This window comes from Carcharhinus amblyrhynchos, chromosome 31 (assembly GCF_965287045.1).
Source record: "Carcharhinus amblyrhynchos chromosome 31, sCarAmb.v2.hapA, whole genome shotgun sequence".
NCBI classification, from domain to species: Eukaryota; Metazoa; Chordata; class Chondrichthyes; order Carcharhiniformes; family Carcharhinidae; genus Carcharhinus; species Carcharhinus amblyrhynchos.
Window position 1 is genome coordinate 3,087,489 of NC_137354.1, and position 26,588 is coordinate 3,114,076.

Here is a 26,588-nt window from a genome sequence, read left to right on the forward strand (position 1 = left end):
GATCTCGTGCCAAATGAGGGTCCCCTGCCCAGCCTGGTTTCCCATAACTGACCAGGACTGGCCACACCCTAGGGGATTTGGGCAGCACAGTGGCCCGTTGGCACTGCTGCCTCTCAGCTCCAGAGACCTGGCCTCGATTCCCAGTTTGGGTCACTGTCTGTGTGGAGTTTGCACATTCTCCCCATGTCTGCATGGGTTTCCTCTGGGTGCTCTGGTTTCCTCCCATAGTCCAAAGGTGTACGGGTTAGGTTGATTGGTCATGCTAAATTGCCCCTTAGTGTGCTGGAATGTGTAGGTTAGAGTGATTAGTGGGGTAAATGTGTGGGGCTGTGGGAATTGGGCCTGGGGTGGAATTGTTATTGGTGCAGACTCAATGGGCTGAATGGCCTCCTTCTGCACTGTAGGGATTCTATGGTTTTCACAGTAACATCATTGCAACATTAACACAAATCTACTTATCACACTAATAAATAAACTTAAGGAAACTTAAACCCTGCCTTTGAGCAGCATTGCTCCAATCGCTGGAAATATCCACTAACTACAGCATTCACAAATAGGGATTGGCCTGAGAGAAATGGGACAGGATGGGGACTGGGACCTCACATTGGGAAATTCAAATCTTAGCCTTCACCCTGATAGTTTCACTCCAATCAGCAATAATCATTGAATAAAAGCAGCACCCATTTTTTTGCAGCACAGACTCACTGCACTCCTGGATTACGTTCCAATAGTTTATACCAGGGGGCTCCAAACTATAACCCGCAGGCCACATCCGGCCCACAGCTGGCCACATCCAGATTGGAGGCTGCTGGTTTATACAGTTGAGGGTGAAATGGTTTTGTCTGAATGTTGTCCTGTTAATGCTGGAACTCGCTCTGAAAAATAAACCACAAAGGGAGTGCCAATGGTTCAGGGAAAACCTTTCGGAGAACTCGAAACAAAGACCTACACCTGGATCCGAAAGGGAAAACGCTGGAAAATCTCAGCAGGTCTGGCAGCATCTGTAAGGAGAGGAAAGAGCTGACGTTTCGAGTCCAGATGACCTTGGTGGGGACTCTAGGGGACTAAGGGTCATCTGGAATCGAAATGTCAGCTCTTTTCTCTCCTTACAGATGCTGCCAGACCTGCTGAGATTTTCCAGCGTTTTCTGTTTGAGTTTCAGATTCCAGCATCCGCAGTAATTTGCTTTTTCCCCACATCAGCACACCCCCAACCTTGGGATTTTTCTGAAAGAGAGACAGAAATAATAATCACACCAACCCCTCCCCTCACTCTCCAAACTTTCAAACAGGTGGGGACTGGGAATGGTAACAGGTGGATGAGGCTGGAGGGAGGGTGAAAATTCAGCTATAAACTGCGTTTTGAACAATGATATCAGGAAACCTTTGAAGAATTGTGCAAACGCGATGCACAATCCTGCTCGCTGCAAATAAATCGACAATTTGTCATGAAATCGTTGCTGGTTTAAATATTAACCCTCACCTCAGCCCCTGTAACAGCTTTCAGGCAGTCACTGTAGAAAGGATGAAGGAAGCAGTTACATTGATATAAAAACATCACTCAAATCGAATTTGATTGAAATGAAAATATCCAGCAGTTTTTTTTCAGTTCAGATACTAAAAACTCACAGGTAAAGATGCTGACTGCTCCCAGCCTGGTGACAATCCGCCAGTATTTTATTTCTCAGAGCTGGACTGAATGAGTGCTGGAGAAATCCTGCTTCTCCCCCATCGCAGCAGCGACAGTGCTGGGGGTGAGTGCTTTCCCCTGTCTCTCTCTCTCTGGCTGACCCAGTGACAGCCCAGACACGCTGCTGGAGAGGGGATGAGATCCCACCGAGTTGGGACATCAGCTCTTAATCTCACCGCTTCCCTCTAGTGGAGAAGGGCCATGTATTGTGTGTGTGTGTGTGTGTGTGTGTGTCTAGTGGAGAAGGGCCATGTGTTGTATGTGTGTGTGTGTCGGGGGAAATGTGGACATCAGAAAACTGATCTGCCGTATCCCTGAAGACTCCATCCGTGTTCCAGGAGCCAGTGTGGAATCAGCAAAGTGTATAAAATAAACACCCTGTGTAATCAGCAAAGGCAGGATTCCGGTGGGAACTTTGGAACTATCTGTACCAAACAAAAACTGCTGGAAAAACTCACCAGTTCTGGCAGCTCATATAATTTGACAAGTTCTTTCCTTATTTATTAATGTCACAAGTAAGGCTTACATTAACACTGCAATGAAGGTGCTGTGAAATTCCCCTAGTCGCCACACTCAGGTCAATGCACCTAACCAGCACGCCTTTCAGACTGTGGGAGGAAACCGGAGCACCTGGACGAAACCCACTCAGACATGGGGAGAATGTGCGGACTCCACACAGACAGTGACCTAAGACGGGAATGGAATCTGGGTCCCTGGCACTGTGAGGCAGCAGTGCTAACCCACTGTGCCACTGTGGCACCCACACAAGGAGATATCAGGATCAAAGTCTTATCAAAGGGTAGGTTTTGAGGAGCATGTGGGTATGAGGGGAGGGGAGTTATTCACCTGTTAGGGTGTGGCACATGGTGGTACAGTGGTTAGCACTGCTGCCTCACAGCACCAGGGATCTGGGTTCGATTTCCGGCTTGGGTGACTGTGTGGAGTTTGCATGTTCTCCCCATGTCTGCGTGGGTTTCCTCCGGGTGCTCCGGTTTCCTCCCACAGTCCAAAGATGTGTGGGTTAGGTTCATTGGCCTTGTTAAATTGACCCTAGTGTCAGGGGGGTTAGCTAGGGTAAATGCATGGGGTTACGGGAATAGGGCCCGGGTGGGACTGTGGTCAGTGCAGGCTCGATGGGCCAAACGGTCTCCTTCTGTAGGGATTCTGTGATTCTATAATATGGGATTCAGATGCTGTTCGTGCGGAGGATGGACATGAATGTAAAGTGATTGGTTGAACCAATCAGTTTCTGTGTTGTGTCTCCATGTGAATTACTTTTATGTTTGAAATAGGGTGTGTTGTCTGCCTGGTGCTCGGGTACAGGATGTCGCAGCTGGGCTGCAGAGGAACCTGGAGTGGGAGGGTGAGAACCCGGTCGTTGTAGTACATGTGGGTGCCGGCGACGTAGGCAAAGTGCAGACTGAGGATCTGGGGAGGGAGTATGAGAAGCTGGGAATGGAATTAAAAAGTAGAACCGACAAGGTGGTCGTCTCTGGGCTACTGCCTGAACTGAGTGCAGACGGGCGTAGGATTGACAGGATAAAGGAAGTGAATGGGTGGCTCAGGGATTGGTGTGGGAGGAATGGGTTCGAATTTATGGGGCATTGGCACCAGTATTGGGGTAGGTGGGACTTGTTCGGGCGGGATGGGGTTGGTCTGAATCGTGCTGGGACCAGAGTGTTGGCGAATCGAGTAAAGAGGACTGTAGACAGGGCTTTAAACTAATTAGGGGGGGGGAGGGTGCGAGGGTAGGTGACGCTACGAGGTCTAAAGTTAAGGATAGGGTACAGGTAAGGGAAGAGGCCAAGGATGTCCCAATTGGTGGCGTTACGGCAAATAGGGTCCAGGTGAAGGCTGGGATGAAAGCGCTTTATCTGAATGCACGAAGCATTCGGAATAAAGTGGATGAGCTGGTGGCGCAGATCGACACAAATGGATACGATCTGGTGGCCATTACAGAGACGTGGCTGCAAGGTGACAGGGACTGGGAGCTGAATGTACAGGGGTATCAAGTGTTTAGGAAGGATAGGCAGGAGGAAAGAGGGGGTGGCGTAGCTCTGCTGATTAAGGATAGTATCAAGGTGGTAGCAAGGGATGATATCGGAGCCAAAGAGCAGAACGTGGAATCGTTGTGGGTGGAGATTAGGAACAGCAAAGGGAGGAAGACGCTGGTGGGTGTCGTCTATAGGCCCCCGAATAATGATCTGGAGGTGGGGCGGGCTGTTAACACGCAAATAAGTGCGGCGTGCAGGAATGGGACGGCAGTAGTTATGGGAGATTTCAATCTGCATATTGATTGGTCGACCCATGTTGGACGAGGTGGGCTCGAGGAGGAGTTCCTGGAATGCTGCCGGGATAATTTCCTTGAACAGTGTGCGTTGGAGCCGACGAGGGAGCGAGCTATCTTGGATCTGGTGCTATGTAATGAGGCGGGTAGAATTAGGGACCTTGCGGTGAAGGATCCTCTTGGAGAGAGTGATCATTGTATGGTGGAGTTTCTGGTGCAGATGGAGGAGGAGAAAGTGGGTTCCCGGACACGCGTCCTTTGTTTGAATAGAGGGGAGTATGGTAGGATGAGAGAAGAATTGGCGAATGTGGACTGGGGGAGCGCGTTGGAAGGTAGGTCTGCTGAGGAGCAGTGGAGGATCTTTAAGGAGATCTTTCTTGGTGCTCAGCAGAAATTTATTCCGATGGTTAAAAAGGACAGTAGGAAGAGAGGTAATAAGCCGTGGATAACGAAGGAGGTGAAGGAAAGTGTTAAATTAAAAGCGGAGGAATTTAGAGTAGCTAAGAGTAGTGGGCGAGAAGAGGATTGGGAAAGGTTTAAATGTCAACAAAGATTGACAAAGAAGTTGATAAAGGAGGGTAGGAGAAGCTATGAGGCTGGGCTAGCACTTAATATAAAAAAGGATAGCAAGAGTTTTTATAAATATATAAAAAGGAAGAGGCTGGCTAGGGTGAACGTTGGTCCTTTAGAGGATGAGAAAGGGGACCTAGTGGTAGGGGATGGGGATATGGCTAAGGTCTTGAATAACTTTTTTGTTTCTGTCTTCACGGAGGAGGACGTGAATAATTTGCCGGGTGTTAGCGATGGAAAGGTGGTAGGAATGGAGGGTCTTAATGACATTACTGTTACTAGAGAGGTGGTGCTCGACAGACTGGAGGGGCTGATTGTGGACAAGTCCCCAGGACCGGATGGAATGCATCCGAGGGTTCTGAAAGAAATGGCGGAGGTGATAGTGGATGCCTTGGTGGTTATTTTCCAGACGTCGCTGGATTCCGGGGAAGTGCCGGAAGATTGGAAAACGGCTAATGTTACGCCGTTGTTTAAGAAGGGTGCCAGGCAAAAGGCGGGGAATTATAGGCCGGTTAGTTTAACGTCTGTGGTAGGTAAAATGTTAGAATCCGTCATTAAGCAGGAAATTGCGAGGCATCTTGAAGGGAATTGCTTGATAGGGCGGACGCAACACGGTTTCATTAAAGGGAAGTCATGTCTGACAAATTTACTGGAGTTCTATGAGGATGTGTCTAGGGCAGTGGATAGAGGAGAGCCGGTGGATGTGGTCTTTCTGGATTTTCAGAAGGCGTTTGACAAGGTACCTCACAAGAGGTTATTGCAGAAGGTCAGGGGACATGGAGTTGGGGGTAGGGTGTTAGCGTGGATAGAGGATTGGTTGTCAAATAGGAGGCAGAGAGTGGGGGTCAATGGGTGCTATTCGGATTGGCGGTTGGTGACTAGTGGGGTGCCCCAGGGGTCGGTGCTGGGGCCTCAGCTATTTACCATTTACATAGATGATCTGGAGGAGGGAACCGAGTGCAGGGTGTCGAAATTTGCTGATGACACCAAGATTGGGGGAAAGGCAAATTGTGCGGAGGGTGTGGAGAGTCTGCAGAAGGATCTAGATAGGCTGGGCGAATGGGCCAGGAAATGGCAAATGGAATTTAATGTTGGCAAGTGTGAGGTGGTCCACTTTGGTAGGAAGAATGGTAGGAAGGACTATTACTTACGTGGCGAAAAACTGCAGCAGGCGACGGTGCAGAGGGACCTCGGGGTCCTTGTGCATGAGTCGCAAAAACCCAGCTTGCAGGTGCAGCAGGTGGTCAGGAAGGCGAATGGGATGCTGGCCTTCATAGCGAGGGGGATTGAATATAAAAGTAGGGAGGTCTTGCTGCAGCTGTATAGGGCATTGGTGAGGCCGCAGCTGGAGTACTGTGTGCAGTTTTGGGCGCCGTACCTGCGCAAGGATATTTTGGCCCTGGAGGGAGTGCAGAGGAGGTTTACTAGGCTGATACCGGAGTTGAGGGGATTGAGCTATGAGGAGAGGCTGAATAAACTAGGCTTGTACTCGTTAGAGTTTAGAAGAATGAGGGGAGATCTCATTGAGACGTATAAGATGATGAATGGGATGGATAGGATAGAGGTGGAGAGACTCTTCCCGCTCAAAAAAGACAGTAGGACTAGGGGGCACAGCCTCAAGATAAAGGGGAGGCGGTTTAGAACGGAGTTGAGGAGGAACTTCTTCACTCAAAGGGTGGTGAATCTCTGGAATTCTCTGCCCGTTGAAGTGGTGGAGGCTGCCTCACTAAATATTTTTAAGAAGCGGGTTGATGGGTTCTTGATAAGAGAGGGGATTAAGGGTTATGGGGAGAGGGCGGGAAAGTGGAACTGAGCCACAACAGATCAGCCATGATCTTATTGAATGGCGGGGCAGGCTCGAAGGGCTAGATGGCCTACTCCTGCTTCTATTTCTTATGTTCTTATGTTCTTAAATCCTTCCAACAGGACAGGATCTCTGGGACCGTCTGCTCTCCCACATTCCAAACTTTTTTGCACAGCCCAAGCTACAGCTCCCCCACCCCCTCAGCAGCAAAATATAGGGGCGAGGAGAGTTGTATATTCTATATACCCCCGAGGTGTGCAGCAATCACACCAGTGTCTATGTGTGTAACTGATTTTGGTGGATAATCAATTATCCACCGAATGTTCTTGCTCTTTCTCCAGTTTTCTTTACTTTCCTCTGAGTCCACAGCCAGGCTAAACCAACTGAGTACAGTGAGCATTAACAGTAAATAGACTCATGTAATCAAACACAGAACAATTGAACACCACCTAAGAGTTTACTGGACTCTGTTGAGCATCATATGGAATTACTGTTTTAATTTCCATTTAATTCTCGCCTGTAACCTCGATTGTTATTTTTGTATTAAAATAAATCATTACATTGGGCTAACGTTCTTGGAAAAATGAGAGTTGTCATTCCATCAGACCTCTTTAAAATAGAGACACTTGTTTGTCTCTCTGACCCTGTATTTAGTTTGTCCCATCACCAAATATGACAAATCTAGTGGCCCCCAGGAACCTTGACAGACACTTTCTCAGCAGGCTGCCAACAACAGACAGGTTAGGGTGAGGGACAGAGCACTGTGGGCACTTTCAAAGCCACATGGTCTGAAGAGGGGGATCTGAGTGGATGGTGCGAGGGGGAAGGGGGCCTGAGTGGATGACCTGAGATGATCAGGAGCTGAGGGAGGTGGGGGTTGGGCTGGATCACCTTCATGCATGGTGTGTGGGGAGGGGGGGTTACCTGTTAATTGTAGGTGGGGAGGGTGTCCCTGTTTGATTAGAGGTTGGTGAGTGGCTGATCCTTGGGGGAGGTGTGCGCTGTTTCATATTTTGTGGGAATGGGGGTCTACCTCTGAGGACGGAGATTGGGAAGCTCTTTAAAAATGGCAGCCCTGTCTCAAAACACCAGGGCTGGCTGGAGGTTTCTCGAAGTTAGCTAATTAGTATCCTTAGACGCTGCTCGAGGCAGTAGAAAACACTCTTGTTTTCCCACCAGCATGGGAACTTAGCATCAAAATGGAAGAATCAGGTCCAACAATCTGATAATGACAATAGTGTGACCATACTGTGCCTTCAGATATGTATTTGTGTCATGTTTCTTGTGCAGGATGTTTTTTAACAGTCAGTTCTATAACCGGCAGCCCTCATACTGATACTGCAGAAGCAGAATTGATCCTAATTGTTGGAGCGTCTGTTTTAATCTGGGCTAATGCAGTGTTGTTATTTTTAGTGTTTTCCTGTGGGGTTTTTCAGAGTGGGGCTTGATTGGATTTATTAACAGGAAAAAATCATGTGACTGGGTGGGGCTAGGCTCGCAGAGAGAGACACAAGCTCAGTTGCTTCTTGGGATTTCTAGAGACAAGTAGCTCTCTGTGTGTCTCTGTCCCTCTTTGGAGATTGAAATCTGCAACCAGCCAGAGAATAGGTTTCTTTCGCTGAAGTTCTGCTGTTTGAAAAGGGGTCTTTCTCCAGAGGCTGCTGTATGGGAGTGAGAAGGTAGATGTCTCTGTATCTCTGCCCATGTGTGTTAAAAATCTAACACCCACTTAAGCCTATATAATTTTATGATAACTGATACTGAAGAGGGATTAATTTCTGTGGGGATCTTGCTTAAATTGGAAGTATAGAGATAGCTAGCTGTTAAAAATTATGCTTTGTCATGTTTAAACATTTCAGCTGGTAGAAGTTATGCTAATTGTCTTTGTTATGTTTTAGCTGTGTGTGTTATGACACGGAGATACTTTCTCCTCTACTCAATTTTGGAACTACCCAAAGGGATATACATCACCTCATAATCTTATATGAGTATGTGCGAGGGAATAGGAAGCTACTGGTTTTGGTAAATTAAAGCAGGATCTGACACTGTCTATCATGAACAATTAACAGGTCTTTATTTTTAAACTGGTGACAACCTTATTAAAACAATGAACAAACTGAATAAAATCCCAATAGAATGCTGTTCAAATATTACAAGACCTTTTCAGGATAATGAAATAAATCATTACAGAATCCAATCACTCTCCAATAACATACAACCAGGAGTTTTTTGGAAGTATGAACTTTCTCCGGTGATGTTCTCATCTGGAACACTTTGTGAGTTGGAATCTCTCTCTGTTCGGATAGTGACTTTGTGAAGACATTCATGAAACTGCAGGATTTACATGAGAGCCTCACCTTCCCGGATTTACATGAGAGCCTGCCTTCTCTCCTTCTGACTCAATGGGTGGCAAATATACTCTGACAGTTACCCCCTCCCCCCCCACTTTTCTGGGTTTATAAGCCTGGAATTTCCTCACAGTGTTCTGAGTGGCTTGAGGCTGTCAACTAGCCTCACATTTGAATGCCATTGGTTCTGTGTCTCTGTGTGCTTGCTTTAAACTTGTTGGTCCAATTCAAAAGCCTGTTTTGTTAGATTGGAATACTGACTTTGAGGCTTTGATACAGATGTTGCAAAAATCAGCTTTGCAGCCTGCACTCTGTAATTTAAAATCCATGCATAAAACACCTGCTTTTTAAAGAGACAATGCTGTATGATTTCTTTCTTTTTAAGCCTTTCTTTTCACTATTTACATTTGTCAAACGACACTCTAACCTTACATATACAACTTCCCAACAGTTGTTAAACAGATTTTGTTTGATAAAACCTTCCTGATGGGCCAGTCGATTCCTGACTGGAGGGAAACACTTTGTGCTCGCACTAATGCTAAAAATCTAATAAAGTTGAGTTCCAAGTTAACTTCATAATATACCTTGGAGTTTCTGATCCGGTCCCTGGTGGCACGCGGGGGGTGGTTCTCCCAGCCTGCTGAGCTGTTCTGGCAGTGGAACAGACCAGGAGACACCAGCAGAGCCTGAGCACCATGACCTCCCCGTGTCTCCAGCTCCAGGGCCTGGGATTGAAGTCACTGGGCCCACCAGCATCCCTCACCACCTCCACTACCTCCCCCCCCACCCCCCACCCCCCAGCCAGGAGTGGTTCCCTCCAGCGGGGTTTACAACTGCTCGCCACTAATGGGGAGCAGGTGGCCCGACCTAACTGGAGTGAACAGAGGCCATTGAGGCCTCCACAACCTTCTGTGGCAATGAGTTCCACAGATTCACCACCCTCTGACTGGAGAAATTTCCTCTCATCTCAGTTTTAAAGGAGTGTCCCTTCACTCTGAACTTGTGCCCTTGAGTTCTAGTCTCTCCCGCTAGTGGATTCTATCCAGGTCCCTCCGTATTCTGTAAATTTCAATTCAATCCCCCATTATCCTCCTGAATTCCTTCGAGTACAGAACCAAACTCATATGACAAACCCTTCATTCCTGGGATCATCCTTCTCCTCTGGACCCCCTCAAAGGCCAGCACATCCTTCCTCAGGTATGGGACCCAAAACTGCTCACAGTATTCCAAACAGGACCTGACCAGAGCCTCAGCTGTACATCCCTGCTCTTGTATCCTAGCCATCTCGACATGAAGGCTAACATTGATCCCATAGGAGGAAATGGAAGAGTATGAGGATAGGAGAGTGGGTTTGATTGAAAGGCTGAGAAAACTCCAGCCCAAACGGGCTATTCCAACTCCTATTCACTCCGTTGTGAAGAATAATCTGTGTCAGAATGAAGTGAAATTCATTTCTGCTCCCCCAGGGGGCAGCAACAATACACCGATCCAAGCATTGTATCTGAGAAGCTTCTTCAGTGAAACTCAGGCGGATCTTTTTACAGCTTGTCCAAAACAATCAGCAGGTCCCACATGTGAAAAGTTTAACATTAATTGGATCATATTCTACACAGTTTATTCAAAAACTGTGCTTAGGAAACATGTTTAGATACAGCACGGTGGTTCGCACTGCTGCCTTACAGCGCCAGGGACCCGGGTTTGATTGGGTCTCTGTCTGTGTGGAGTTTGCACATTCTCCCCGTGTCTGCATGGGTTTCCTCCAGATGCTCTGGTCTCCTCCCACAGTCCAAAGGTGTGCAGATTAGATTGATTGGCCATGATAAATAGACTCTAGTGTCAGGGGATTAGCAGTGTAAATATGGGGGGGTTATAGGAATAGGGCCTGGGTGGGACTGTGGTCGGTGCAGACTCGATAGGCCGAATGGCCTTCTGCACTGTAGGGATTCTATGATTCTATGGAAATGTTGAATATTTACAGTTTGAACATTTCTCACAAGCTGAAAATATTGCCTTATCTCGCCGACACAAAGAAAACAACTTTTTACTTTAAAGTTTGTTCTCAATAAACAGGAGTTCTATTTTGGTTTTAGTTGCATTTCTAGCTGACTTGCTTTCAAAGCATTAAATTATTACTCATTTGGCAACCAATCATTGTTTGCTATGGTACACTGATAACAGCTTCACTTTAAACAGGGAAGTTTTTATTCTGCGTAGTCACAATTTAATATAATACCCAGTTTGATGTTTGTAATTTCCATCTTCAGCCAATTCTAAACACTTTACATCTGATGGTGCAGTAATGATACAATTACTGCAGTCTGATTTGACCACAGTTAAAACCACATTCAGACTGTATCACCCAAAAGCACTGCAAGTTCTACTGCAACCAAATCACACAGGAACAGGAGGCCATTCAGCCCCGCGGGTCCTGCTCTGCCAATCAGTTAGATCAAGGCTGACAGAACCTCAATTCCTTACTTCCATTTTTCCCTAAGAATAGTCTAATTCAGTCCCGAGAGCTGTGATTTCACCAGCTTCCATTAACCACTAATGCAGAAAGTTCCAAATTTCTACTAATCTTCTTGTCAAAGAAGTGTTTCTGAATCTTGCACTTGGACTGGTTCAATTCCTAAGATAGTGCTCCCTCGATTCCTTCAACAGAAGAAATGCTTCTTCTCAACTACCTCATCAAGTGCTTTTAACATCTGTACTCTCTGCTGCACTCCCACCAAGGACAATTATATCCTTCCTTTCTCTTTATTCATCTGTGGGACATGGGCGTCGCTGACTGGGACAGCATTTATTGCCTATCCCTACTTGTCCGAGGGCAGTTGAGAGTCAACCACATTGCTGTGTCTCTGGAGTCACGTGTAGGCCAGACCGGGTAAGGACGACAGATTTCCTTCCCTAAAGGACATTAGTGAACCAGATGGGTTTTTCCGACAATCGACAATGGTTTCATGGTCATCAGTAGATTCTTAATTCCAGATATTTTTTATTGAATTCAAATTCCACCATCTGCTGTGGCAGGATTCGAACCCAAGTCCCCAGAACATTAGCTGAGTTTCTGGATTAATAATCTAGTGATAATATCACGAGGCCATCACCTCCTGAAGAATGCTGTCCTAAAACTGAACACAGTTTTCCAGACAGGGTCTGATTAAACCTTTGTACAAATGAAACATAACTTACTTTGCCATGTATTCCATTAACTTTTTTGCTTTGTGTACCTGCCAACTGGTTTTATTGATTTGGGTACTTGGACCCCAAGTTTCTTGGCTTCTCCACAGTCCCCAGTATTCAAAGTGTTGAAAATACCTGGGGATATCTACTTGCACGGTGGCACAGTGGTTAGCACTACTACCTCACAGTGCCAGGAACCCAGGTTTGATTCTCGGTTCCGGTCACTGTCTGTGTGGAGTTTGCACATTCTCCCCGTGTCTGTGTGGGTTTCCTCCGGGTGCTCCAGTTTCCCCCCACAGTCTGAAATACGTGCTGGTTAGGGTGCATTGACCCAAACAGGTGCCAGAGTGTGGCGACTAGGGGAATTTCACTGTAACTTCATTGCAGTGTTAATGTAAGCCTTACTGGTGATTAATAAATACTTTAACTATGAAATACATATCCCAAAACCTGCAGATATGCTACAAGCAGTCATGAGGAACATTATGAGAGGATAGTGACAAAGCTTGGTTCTCAAGGAACTACGTCTGTTGAAGAATTCGAGGATTGTGGTTCCTTCAATGTCATGTTTGCTGTCATTTATCAGCTGAAACCTTTCCAATTTGAATCAATATTAACAGAAGTTTGGATTTGTGGCATCACAAGAAAATCTGGGAAAATGTTGACATGAGGCAATGGTGGTGATGTCAGGTGGGGCAATATTCTGCTCCTCTCGAGTGTTCTCTCTGACTGAACTGAACTACAGTCGTAGCAGAAGACATGGAGCTAAGCACTTAGTCCCTTTGTCCTTTCCTGTAATCCAGGACATTTATTCTCCTTCACGTATATATCCAGTTCACATCTACCAGTATTATTGAGTCTGTTTCCACCAACCTTTCAGGCAGCACCTTTCAGATTATAACTTGCTGTGTAATAATGAATTTCTCTGTCAGTAAAAGCTTTACTTAGCTACAATCACAGGAAAGTTATTGGAATAAAATACTGATTAACTCAAAGGAACAGCTTACAAAATTTCCTCAACAAGCTTTCTTACTCAGTGAGAACTATCTTTGGCAGTTAACCTGTGACTATATCCTGTAAAAAAGGCAGCACGGTGGCACAGTGATTAGCACTGCAGCCTCATAGTGCCAGGGACCTGGGTTTGGTTCCCAACCTCGGGTCACTGTTTGTGTGGAGTCTGCACGTTCTCCCCATGTCTGCATGGGTTTCCTCCACTTTCCTCCCATAGTCTGAAAGACCAGAGTGCTTCTCCTTTGAATGTTTGTGATTCCAAATAAACCTGTTGGACTTTAACCTGGTATTGTGAGACTTCTTACTGTGCCCACCCCAGTCCAGTGCTGGCATCTCCACATCATGACCAAAATATGTGCTGGTTAGGCACAATGGTCATGCTAAATTCTCCCTCAGTGTACCCGAACAGGTGCTGGAGTGTGGCAACTAGGGGGATTCTCACAGTAACTTCATTGCAGTGTTAATATAAGCCTTACTTGTGATATTAATAAATAAACTTTAACTTTAAATGTAAACACTCATCACCATTATGTATTCTGGTCTCTATTCTGTTTCCTACATTTGTGTTTTGTTTTTGAAGATCTATTTGAAAGAGACACAGCAGTTTGATTCCTTTCCTGAATTCACATCCTTCTCACTGAATATAAAATATTGAGCAATTCACTGATAGGACAGTCAGTGTCATGTCAAGTATCCATTATGCAACTTGCAAACTTTCCCAGACTCTTTCAAGTCCGAACACATCTGTCTTCTTTTTGCATTTATCTCAATTCTTCTGACAAGACTACAGCTTCCTTCCTCCACACCGAAAGACAGACAGTCTCGGAGGGATTACTTGTCAGAGTGGACCGAGGGAGTAGCTGACATACGTTTAAATGAATTGGAGCTTTAGATTTTCTGACAAAACAGATTGTGCGAGTACTTGGGGTGAGTTATGTACCAGCAACAGTGGGAAGTCATTCCCATATTGTAGCCATTACTGAGCTTTGAAACTTTGCAGGAAAATGTGACCCTTGCTTGAAATTGGCCATAAACATTTCTAGTCCCTCAAAAAAAATGTGATTTTTCAGTCGGGTGTTTTATCTCCCTTCACACCCCCCCCTCAACCCCCCCCACCCCTCCCCCCACCGCCAGGGTTAACCTTGAGAAACTGAGTCAGCAAAGTTAAAGACAGAGTAAATGAGTTGGCATGAAGCTTGGGGTTTGAAGTTTGTAATTTGGCAAGAGGACAAGTGTGTGAGGAGAGGAATTTCACACCTTTGATATCGGGGAAGCAATGGGGACAACATACTCCATCCAGTCAGGAATTTTGATTTGGAGTCAGTGGGAGTGCAGGGAGATAGTATATTACACAACACTTACTGTTAAATGGATGCTGTGTAACCTACAGCACTCTTGTAGAGTAACGAGAGCTAGCCAGGGTGCCCTGACAAATATTATTCCTCAAACAGCATCACAAACGTGGGTTATTTGGTCATTACCACATTGTTGTCTGTGGGAGCTTGCTGTGCGTAAATTGGTGGCCTCATTTCCTACAACAGTGACTGCACTTCAAAACTATTGCATTGGCTGCATGGGGCAGCGCATTGGCACAGTGGTTAGCAGTGCTGCCTCGCAGCGCCAGGAACCCAGCTTGGGTCACTATCTGTGTGGAATTTAAACAGTCTCTCCGTGTCTGTGTGGGATTCCGCTGGGTGCTCCACTTTCCTCCCACAGTCTGAAAGACATGCCCGTGAGATACATTGACCTGAACAGGTGCCGGAGAGTGACAACCATGAGAATTTCACAGTAACTTCATTGCAGTATTAATGTAAGCCTACTTGTGACTAATAATAAATAAACTTTAGGGTTTTGAGGAGGGCTGGGGTTGTGAAAGGTGCTATACAAATGCACGTCTTTCTTTTTGATTAACAGCGTGTGTTTAATCACTGCCTTCGACGCTGCCAATGATGATGCAAAATAACTGGGGTCATTTATCAATTTCTTTCAGGTGTCTGTGATCCTCACAAAGTCAGGAATTCCAATTGTACATTTCAACTGGAAGGAGACTGGGGTGGCACAGCGGTTAGCACTGCTGCCTCAAGTGCCAGGGACCCAGGTTCGATTCCCGGCTCAGGTAACTGTCTGTGTGGAGACTGCACATTCTCCCTGTGTCTGCGTGGGTTTGCTCTGGTTTCCTCCCACAGTCCGAAAGACGTGTTGGTTAAGTGCATTGGCCGTGCTAAATTTGATCTGTGTACCCAACAGGTGCTGGAGTGTGGTGACTGGGGGATTTTCACAGTAACTTCATTGCAGTGTTAGTGTAAGCCTACTTGTGACACTAAAAAAAACTTTAATTTTATTGCAGATTTCAGTTTCTGGTAAACAGCACGGACAGAGGCAAAGTTTGAGAGTGACCACCGGGGCAAGACCAGGATTCGAACTCTGATACTGGGTCCACCTTGCAAACAGCCAGGTGATTGTGCTTATAGATACAGAAGCAGCTTCCGTTTTACAGATTACTTATACTGGCACCCAGTGATGTGAGAATTTCAGCCTTGTTTTAAGACTCTACGTGGCCCTTGTATTGAAACTGGAAAATGTGTTTGTTGAATTCCATATTTGAACCTAGGTGGAATCTTGTTGGTCTCACCCATGATCTGGGAGCCAGCCAGAGACACGCTCCCACTTTTCTGGGGAACGTGAGCCGGATCACAAGCCGATTGGGCAGTGACAAGGTGATGAGGAAGTTTTTGCCGGAATCACAACCTTGGGAGGTGGAAGACTGGCCCAGCCAATCCTTCCAGCAGCTCCACGGAGAGGCAGTGACTACTGCAGGAAATCCCAGGAGTGAGCCAGGCCACAGAGAAGGAATGTTTTAAAAATACCACATTGCTGTGGCTCTGGAGTCACATAGGTCAGACCAGGTAAGAACAGCAGATTTCCTTCCCTAAAGGACATGAATGAACCCAGATGGGTTTTTAACGACAATTGACAATGGTTTCATGGTCGTCGTTAGATATTTTAACTCCATATTTTGTTTTTTATTGAATCAGATTTCACCATCCGCCATGGTGGGATATGAGCCCCTGTCCCCCAGAACCTACCCTGGGTTTCTGGATTACTAGTGCAGTGACAATACCACACTACGCCACTGCCTCCCAGGCAGGGGGGTTGTGGTGAGGGGACAGAGTAGGGGGGGGTTGCTGGGAGGGGGATGCAGGAGGGTCACTCTCTGCAGGCCCCACCCCGCCCCCCCCATCTCATCCTGGTGTGAATCCCTCAATCAGGCATTGAATGCCTATGATGGTGCAAACCCCCCCTCCCCCCCCCCCCCCCCCCAACACCCCATCCCCACCACCCACACACGCAATCTGGCCATAGAGTGAAGCTGCCCTACACGGCACACGGTGATAGATGCCCCATGGCTCAGTTAATACCACTGTGATGGGACAAGTGCTTTAAGTGGTCACTATTGGGCCACTTAAAGGCCTCAGTAGGTGGTGAGGCTGGAAGGTCCATGACCATCAGCCTTCCCATCCACAATCTAATTCCAGTGTAGACAGGATGGTGCCAGGGTTCCAATCTGCCACCATCTCACTTGAACTACCTGCCCTCTGCCCCCAAGCTTACCAATGAGAGCATAAGATTCCACCCATAGGCTCTCAGAGGGTGGGATTTCCCAGCCCCGCTTGCCCCAAAAACTGGAAAATCCTGCCTGAGGTCTGCCCCCCCCACCCCCGGGCTACGATTCCCGTGGCGGGGAGAATGAGAATTGCCCCCTCCTCCCAGTGAATGAAAGGTGGTAGCTCTGGCCACCGTGGCTGGAATTTTACCGACACGCCTGATTCCGGGGGCGGGCGAGGCTCGGAGATCGGCACTCTCTGTTGGCCTCGGGCGGGATCGTACGAACCATGGGCAGACGGGCCGGTAAAATTTTGCCTGTGTTTGCAATGCCGACACTGGACCTCCATCCATCGCTGCTTATCACCATCAATGAGGAACTACAGAGCAGAATTTGACTTTGAAAGTTTTATATTCTGTACAGCAGATATAACAGAGACAAAACAAAGAAGCCAAATGCTGTATTAGGCCACAGATTACACCATAGAAGTAAAAAAAACCCTTTACAGTCTTGTAGGGGAAAATAAATGATGCATTTAAATCAGCTGTAAAACGCCACAGAAAGTAGCAGGAAAGTTGCCTGCATTACTGGTGCAAGGATAACAAGCTACTGCAGACAAGGTACTGAGTTTTTGAAGAACAGATTTCTTAAAAAGGTGGTGTATATATATATATATATACACACACAGTCAAAGGTATTACATGCCATTAGTAAGTGTGAACATTCTGCAAATAGAATCAGTCAAAAAACACATTCAAAAAATGTAACAGGAAATTGCAGTCAGATTCACTGATCTCCACATAATAAACTCAGAAAATATTATACAAGTTCATTTACAAGTATTTTATAGTATCATACATCTTATGCTACAAAAACAAATCTCAATATAAAATATTTTGCAATTTTTCAAAATTGTTATTGCTAATGAATACACGTCAACAAATATTTTTAATTAAAATCAAAAGCTTTAAAATAAGTTAAGCATCATCAATGCACAATTATATGCTGCAATCAGATCTGGTCATTAAAAATGAAGGCACAGCCCAGATAATATCTGGAGCCATGGTGAAGGTTCTATCCCAAATTCTAAATGACTCCTGTAGCAATAAAGTTGTTGTTTGGGAACTCCCAATGATATCTGGAGCAATAACAGAACTATTTTCAGAATGAGAAAGCGTTCTACAAAGATATGAAAATGTGTTGGATAAAGAGAGGTCATGTGATCAGAAATCAGGCCTCCCCAGAATCCTTCATTACAAAAGCTCAAATAGTAGTTTTTACAACAATTTAATCTTTTTCTTTAGTTTTCAAGTGCAGTAAAATTATATGCAAGTTTCGTGTATCTCACCAAGTGTAAATTCAACCCACGGACTTGCTGGAACAGTATCACTCAGGGAACTCAGGCTACAGCGCCAGTTGTTAAAGTGTTTGGTTGGTGGAAGTTATGCTGGTTTGCTCCACCAAACAGCCATCACAGGCACGCGGGCTGAATGGCCTCTTTCTGCGCTGTGTCATTCTATGATTGTGGCTTTACATGGAATTACTGCAAAATGGAATTTAATTACTGCATCGTATATAACACTGTAATGACTTACAAAAACTAAAATTGTCAATTAAATAGGAATGACTGGATGCCTCACGCATCTATATCAAAAAGGTGTGTGTGCCAGGTAGCTCTTGCCTGTTAAAAAAAATAACTAATTCCATCATTATCAAACGTGCAGCCGTGGATTCAAAATGTGTTCTTCATAGGCCATTCAAAATTAAATCTTCTGTTCTGCAGACCAGTTGTATATTATGGGGCTTTGCGATAACATATTCTAATCACTTCCGTTATAAAGTTGGCATAACTAGCACAATTTACCCGCTTCAAAAAGGATTTTTGTATTGGTTACTGTGCCCCAGATATATATAAAATCAAACACTGGTATCAGGCGTCAGCCTGATAGCTGAAAATCTAGATTTGTGCATAAAAACCTGACCTGTGTAAAATCCAAATTCAATTATTTGGAAAGAAAAAAGATTAAGGAGTCTTACAAAAATTCCTTCAAAAATACAGGGGAAAAGCAACAAATCACGTTTTTATTCAAAAGGTGATGATAGCAATTGTTCAGATGAACTACACAAAGTTACAGCTACATCACCATTCTAAACTAAAGGATGTAAACCTCCCAGTGCTACTGGTCAGTTCCCTAAATTACATCTGGGTTCAAAGGAATCATTTCATTCTTGGCAGTGTGTTTATCTGTTACTCTTACAGAAAGAAGAGAAATCTTAAAAAAAATGCACAGTGATGGTGGCTCTTTATTCAAGTGATCCACCCAATATATAAAAATATATAAAAACCGCTCAACAGGTCGCCCCTGCTCATACTGAGAGAACGAGGACCACATCTGAATTGAAACGGACCCGTCAGTTCCACAGTCAAAATGCGTGCACACATTTCGCTGCTTTGTACGCACCACCTGGATGCGTGATGAAGAATGTGGCTCGATGCGCAGATCTCAGCCAGCACACAACACAAATCGCCGCTCTAGAGTGGAAGTGGCCTTCTGAAACTAGAAAACTCTCAGCACTCCGTCCCTCCAATACTTTTCTTTTGTGTCAAACACTTTGTTGACGAGGAGTTGTGGAAGGTCTCTCTGCAGCCAATTTCAAATCATTCCCAGTGCTAGCCAACTTCCATTACTTTTTAGCATTAAGCCATGGTGTCTGGCCCTGGCAGTGGTAAACACATCAGTTCAGAACTCATTGCTTCTGGTGGCACTCATCAGCAAAGTCCACACACACAGCACACACCCACACACACACACACACACACACACACACAGACAGACACACACAGACAGACACACACACACAGACAGACACACACAGACAGACAGACAGACACACAGACAGACACACACAGACACACACACACACACAGACAGACAGACACACACACACCCACACAACACATGCAATTCCAGGCACAGGAACATGCACTTTATGTCCAAACCAAATGCAAAACGCCCCCCTCCCCCACTGGGCCATCTATCACTTGTTCTTCAGTTTTGTTTTCACTGGGCACCGCTCCTTTTCCTTCCATTCTGCAATCCTTTATGCCAATGCTAGCACTTTCTAAAACCCTTCACACTGTCATGAATGCTTCCTCTGTCACATCTCTCCGAGCTCCCACCTATCACTGACCTTCTACTCTGTTCCACCCCCTCATATAGAGCATCTATCCATCGTATTTTTCCCTTTCTTTAGCTCTGAAGAAAAGTCAGACAAACTCGAAGAATTAATTCTATTTCCCTCTTCATGGATACTGCCCATCCTACTGGGTTTTTCCAACATTTTCTGTGCTTGTTATGGGAACTTGCACTAACTGGTTACAAATCCTGACTGCTACACTTTGTTGAATTGTGTACTTTATGTTGGAAAAAAAAATCTATAGATAATACAAAAAAATCTGATGTCCAGAAGGAGATACTTTTAAGCTAAGCATTAGCCTGGAAATTGCTTTAGTGTCTATTAATAGGCATGTTTGCAATTTATCACTGACGTAACCTGCTTTGAAATTAATTTAAAATAAACTTGTTAATGTTTATGCTAAAATTGCAAATAAATGCAACACAAATACATGTATTTTATGCTAATATCACCAATGTAGTTCCTGGAGTAAAAGTAGTCAGAGAGAAAAGAATACGGGATCTTTGGCTTTGTTGATCGAAGCGCTGGGTTTAAAAACAAGACGACTTTTAAGGGGTGTCTTGACAAGTACATGAATAGGATGGGAATAGAGGGATATGGTCCCCGGAAGGGTAGGGGGTTTCAGTTCAGTCGGACAGCATGGTCGGTGCAGGTTTGGAGGGCCGAAGGGCCTGTTCCTGTGCTGTAATTTTCTTTGCTCTTTGTTCTTATTATGCCAAACTTCTATAAAACACGACTATGTTCCCAGTGAGATGGTGGCACGGTGGTTAGCATGACTGCCTCACAGTGCTAGCGACCCGGGTTCAATTCCAGCCTTGGGTGATTCCGTGGAGTTTGCACCTTCTCCCCATATCTGTGTGGGTTTCCTCCCGGTGTTCCGGTTTCCTCCCAAGGTCTAAAAATGTGGGTTAGATGGATTGGCCATGCTAAATTGTGTAGGTTAGGAGGATTAGCGGGGTAAATGTGTGGTGTTGCAAGGTGGGATTGCTCTGGAGTGCCGGTATAGACTCGACGGGCTGGTGTTGGCCCACTGTTGGCCAATGCTATTGCACTCAGGGATCCTCTGGATTGCCAGCTGGGGCACTGTACACAAGTTTGGGCATCACATTTTTAGGAAGGATGTCACGGCATTGGAGAGGGTGGAGAAGAATGGTAGCAGGGAATTCAGGAGAGTGGCTTATATGATTCCATTAAACTGAAAGTTCAATTCCATTGATAGCACCAGTTTTGCTGAGTAAAATTGGTGGATGTTGGGCCTGTTTTACAGGCATAAACCCAACAGTAAAGTGTCAACAATGGCCAACCGTAGGCGTAATCCACACCAGCATCTTGGTGAAGGTATATAACATGTAAACTTCCGATGTAGTACACTAGCTGCAAACCATGTGAATGAAATTTCTCTGAATCATTATTGGTAAAAACAAACAGAAAGCTTCAACATCATACAACCTGTCGTGGGTAAAAGTCTTCACTGGCACCTTGTACTATCACACTCTTAAAAATCAACTTCAGTGGAAGTGTCAGGAACCGTATCACCCACAGTTTCATTACCTGAAACCTCACCATGCAACTCTTATCAAGAGTGGTCATAGCCATGGATTTATAGTAACACTCAGGTTTGTGCAACTCTTGGTCATTAACCACAGCTAGTGTGAAAATGCTAAGACATTGTTACTCCTCGGCACAATCTATGATTGTCTGAAACAGGTCCAGATATGCAGCGTCAACACAGTCAAAAATTCAACAAGTTAAAATAAAGCTCTTTGTACTTTTTTTTGCTTAAAAACATGAAACTGAATGCATCTGTCCCTTTTCAATTCTCATTAGCAGCAACCTGATGTAAAGGAGTTGAATTGCTTTGCTTGCTCTAAAGGCACGAGGACTAGGATTTATGCACACTTGTGCAATAGGTATTGTATCAGCAAGAAGACAAATAAAGCCATGGCAAAGCTACATACATTTGGCAATTGGTGGACTGGGAAATTGACTTCAAATAACCAAGTCTGCAATGAATTGCTGCCCAATTCATATAATACAATAAGTTATAATGCAACAGTGGTTCTTTTCTATATATTCTGCACAAATATCATGCAAATAATACTGCTGTATTATGCAACAAAATTAGTGGACGAATACACACAGGTAAAAGGACAGTGGTAGACATCACAGAATTTAATACAATCTATACAAAAATGTGAACTTATTAAAATATGCAATCGTTTTTTAAAAAAGATAACTTTTATAATTGCAAAACACTGTATAAAAATAAATATTCTATGTACACAATCCATTCTGAGGTTAGATCATCATCACTGCAAAAAGAACAAATAAACTCATGTTAGTTCAAACGTCAGCACTCTTACCAAGCGGTTATGGAACAGGTCATTAAAGGGGAAATAGAATATGATCAGTATAACATTCCCCAGTGTTGAGGAATAAGGAGGTCGGTCTCACACATTAATCACTTTTATATTTTGCTATTAAACTTGATTCAATTTGATCCCTTTTTAGTTTTGCACTCTTTCTTCTTATGCCCTGCACACTATATTCTTGCATCACTCAAACACAACTGCTGTCTCCCCTCTCTCATTGCCAAAGCAACCTTCTCTGCTCCCTGGTCTAATCCAAACAAAATTCCAAGTATTATTTTCAGGTTATCCTGTCTGGGCGCCTCAGCCAGAGAGAATAAAAACCAAAGTTTATGAATTATATCAGGCTACGTAGTTTTTGTTGTGTTTATACGACATCCAGTTGCTCTTTGAAATGAACACATTATCCTACTTAAAACGAACGGGTAAATATACTCATCATGGCAACAAAATAACTTCACAGATATGTGTCAAATGTCTGCATTGTAATACCGTGGGGCATCATTTCTAGGTTGATAATTTAAGTTTATATGACAGTTTCTCATTCAAGGAACTCAGCTGGTCAGTGACTAACGTATCACTTACCAGAACTTCTACTGATTTTAAATCTAGTGGCTCACTTTTAATGATGAAGGCACATTAATACTTATCACCTTCCATTGGTATGGTTGTGTTTTGCTCTACAATTATCTGGTGATGTTTTAGAGTTCTTACTTCAACCTGTGTGACCCTAATTAAAGCACACTTTGCAAACAAACGTGTTATGCTCTGCGTTGAACCAGTTTCCACCCTCCCACACATTGTGGCTGGAATTCTCCAGCTGCTCACACTCTACTGTCAGTGAGAACGGAGAATTTGGTGCACAGCTAAATCTCTGTTCGCTGCAGCGGGACCGGAGAATCCCAGCTGTGGGCGAGACTGGAGAATCTGGCCATGTAGAAGTATGTTATAAAATTAACTGCATGTACTTTGAGGCTTGAGGTCGTACACAGTTTTCAGTTATTGTAACGGGCTCTTTCGGATAAATGCTGGATGCCTTCGGGTTCAGAGAGTAATTAGCAATCCATTTGCATTTTTATAAGTGTGTAAACTTCATTTTACCTGAGACGAACTTTACAGCTCAATCGCAGGACGAAATTGTAATTTATATTGAATCCTGGTGAAAAACATCTGGAGATTGTAACAATCAAATTATCACTGTTAAAGCCAGTACACTATTTCTAATTAGTAAGCAGTCTCACAACACCAGGTTAAAGTCCAACAGGTTTATTTAGTAGCACAAGCTTTTGGAGCGCTGTCCCTTCATCAGGTGAGTGCAGGATTTGTTTCACAAACAGGGCATATACAGACACAAGCTCAATTACAAGATAATGGGTGGAATGCGAGTCTTAACAGGTAATCAAGTCTTTACAGATGCAGGCAATGTGAGTGGAGAGAGCGTTGAGCACAGGTTAAAGAGATGTGTATTGTCTCCAGACAGGACAGTTAGTGAGATTTTGCAAGTCCAGGCAAGTCACGGGGGTTACAGATAATGTGACATAAACCCAAGATCACGGTTGAGACATCCTCATGTGTGCGGAACTTGGCTATCAGTCTCTGCTCAGCGACTCTGTGCTGTTGTGTGTCATGAAGGCTGCCTTGGAGAACATTTACCCGAAGATCAGAGACTGAATGCCCGTGACTGCTGAAGTGTTCACCAACATGATGGGAAGAGTCTTGCCTGGTGATTGTCGAGCTGATAGAGTGTTCCCTTCGGGGGTACTTCAGCAGTCACAGGCATTCAGCCTCTGATCTTCGGGTAAGCGTTCTCCAAGGCGGCCTTCACAACACACAACAGCGCAAAGTCACTGAGCAGAGACTGATAGCCAAGTTCTGTGCACATGAGGATGTCTCAACCGGGACCTTGGGTTCATGTCGCACTATCTGTAACCCCCGTGACTTGCCTGGACTTGCAAAATCTCACTAACTGTCTTGCCTGGAGACAATACACATCTCTTTAACCTGTGCTTAACCCTCTCTCCACTCACATAGTCTGTATCTTTAAGACTTGATTGTCTGTAAAGACTTGCATTCCACCCATTATCTTGTAATTGAGTTTGTGTCTGTATATGTTCTGTTTGTGAACCAAACCCTGTACTCACCTGAAGGAGGAGCAGTGCTCTGAAGGCTCATGATTCCAATTAAACCTGTTGCACTTTAACCTGGTGTTGTGAGACTTCTTATTGTGCCCATCCCAGTCCAACACTGGCATCTCCACACATTTCTCATTAGTAATGAATGAGTTGAAAATGAAGGAGACATCGCAAACATCAAACCCGTAAAGCAATGCTACAGTAATGTGCTTAGTTTGCAGCATTTGATTACAGTGTCAGGTAGCTAGGAACAGGCTGAACAAGTACCACACTCAGACATGCTGTACATCCGCAAAGTGAAGCTGTTCAGAACTCCAACTCATTTCAGTTTTACTTACTTTATTCCAACAACCCTGTATAGGTAAACCATCTTCACCCTGCAATTTGAAGCAAAGAAGAGTTTGTTCAACATACATTTTTCCATTTTTTTTATCCACTCCTATCATTCGATCCCCTCATTCACACGTCTCCTGTTCCCTCCCATGTTTCTTGTTCCCTCTCGATCAATATTATATGTGATGAAAACTGTCTGCAGGAACTGCAAGAGAGAAATGAGCCTGTTCCACTGAGATAGGAAAGCCTCTGGTGTTGTAACTATTTGACTGCCAGTGTTTAAAATGCTGCATTTTAAATTGTGTTTGTGATTTTTTCTGATCCAGTGTTCACTGTAAAGATATCAGTTTAGCAGTTGACAGGAATGGAATTAAAGTTATATTTTTTGGTAAAGTTAAAAGTCACATTTGGTGTTGGGACAGCAATGCCATTTGTTGTGTAAGTTTATTGCCACATTTGGAATTCTGTGCTGGATCACATTCATATCGAAATGCCTTTGATGAAATCTTATTCTTTCATTGCTGAGAAACTTAACATCTTCTTGGGCAAGGTGAAACTGGGAAAAGGAAAGTCATTTTGATTTGTGACGACAATAGATTTGAAAACTCCATCTGTATAAATCTAATATAATGAACTGTCCTAATTCTGACTGGTTGATAGTCATATTCAACCCCATTGGTGCCAATGTGGAACTACAGTGCTTTTTGTAACTTGTATCTCAGTCTCAATGTTGATCTCTCCAATCTCTGGGCTCTTGCATGATGATAAATTTTATCCAATTCTTTTTTCAACACAAAAAAAAGTGAATATGTGTGGCATCAGATCACTTTTATAGCCGCCTACTCTATGATTCTGCAAGGAAAGGAGAGATCTCCAGCCTTGGTTAAAGCTTGCTGACATTGTACTCAAGTCCTTGAATGAAGCACCCACATCTTCATGCCCCTTGACATTTTAAAGACATTGGACGGAATTCTACCACTGCGCCCACCACGGAATCGGAGCGGGCGAGGGTCGGACAATGGAAATCTCCATTGAACTGAGGTAGGAATTTTCGGTCTCATCCAACAAAACAAGTTTGATTATCTCAGCCTATCCTCAAAGCTTTCTTTATATCCTGATTTTCTGAGTCACCTTCCTTCAATTAGACTGGTAATATTTACTTCTCCAGTTCTCAGCTTCTGAGGCTTAAAAGCATCTCGTTAATGCTCGAGGCCCTGGTTAATTTGGTTCATTTGGAATGGATTTGCATCTCCATGAACTGAGGGTTTCGATGACTGTGAATGGGAAATCTGAATCCAGCACAGGGATTTCACTTTAAAATCGACGATGCAGACACGGCCTTGTGCATTCATCTTCATTAACCTCAATGTCACATTTGATTCCGTAACTGTACCAACTGGGATTCTCCGGACTCCCTGAGCCATGAATGGAGATTTGGCTGAGCGCCAAATTCTCCATTCTTGCTGGTAGGTGTGGCATGGTGTACGAGACCAGACAATTCTGACCACCACCACCATGGATAATGCAAGGATAATAAACGGTTGTTGGTATTTATGATTATTCTAATGGAGTTTGACAGTAGCTGGCCTTCTATACAGTGTGAATGGGACTGCTGCTCCAGGGAGCAGGTAGACTTATTGGCTTGTAAGGGTATGCTGACCTCCCAGTGCCCTTTCTGCTTTTCCCTTGAGATTTACCCATATAAATACAACAAAATCCCAAACACCATCCCGATTAAAAAAAACCAACTTGGATTTCTGCTGGATGGATTTCATTTAGCACTTGAATCTCGAACCATGAGCTGGTTGTTTTTAGTGGATGGGAGAATTACTTACGAGTGGAGGAATGAGTAGATGACAGATGAACACTTTGTGGTGACATCCCTCTGTCTGTTATTGTTCAGAATGGTTTATATTACAGCTGGAAACTAGACCAGGAGGTCATTCTGTGCTCAAATGTCAACATTACCAACAGTATCCAGGTACCACATTCACAGGACTAAGTAATTATTGTGGCAAAAGTTGGTTCCATACAATAACCAAGTAAAAATCAATGGCACT

The 26,588-nt window shown here is 44.4% G+C and overlaps 1 protein-coding gene across 1 annotated transcript in view; it reads right to left on the reverse strand.

Annotated features, from left to right (window-relative positions):
• Positions 1-19,435: 19,435 nt before the first annotated feature.
• The window catches only part of col13a1 (collagen, type XIII, alpha 1), a 92,062-nt gene continuing 84,909 nt past the window's right edge, over positions 19,436-26,588 (reverse strand). The window contains exons 29-30 of the mRNA XM_080215649.1: positions 24,534-24,572; positions 19,436-22,006 (exon numbers count right to left, since the gene is read on the reverse strand). Of these exons, the coding sequence (XP_080071775.1) occupies positions 22,004-22,006; positions 24,534-24,572 (42 nt within the window). The 3' untranslated portion in view covers positions 19,436-22,003. The remainder of the gene's footprint in view (positions 22,007-24,533; positions 24,573-26,588) is intronic.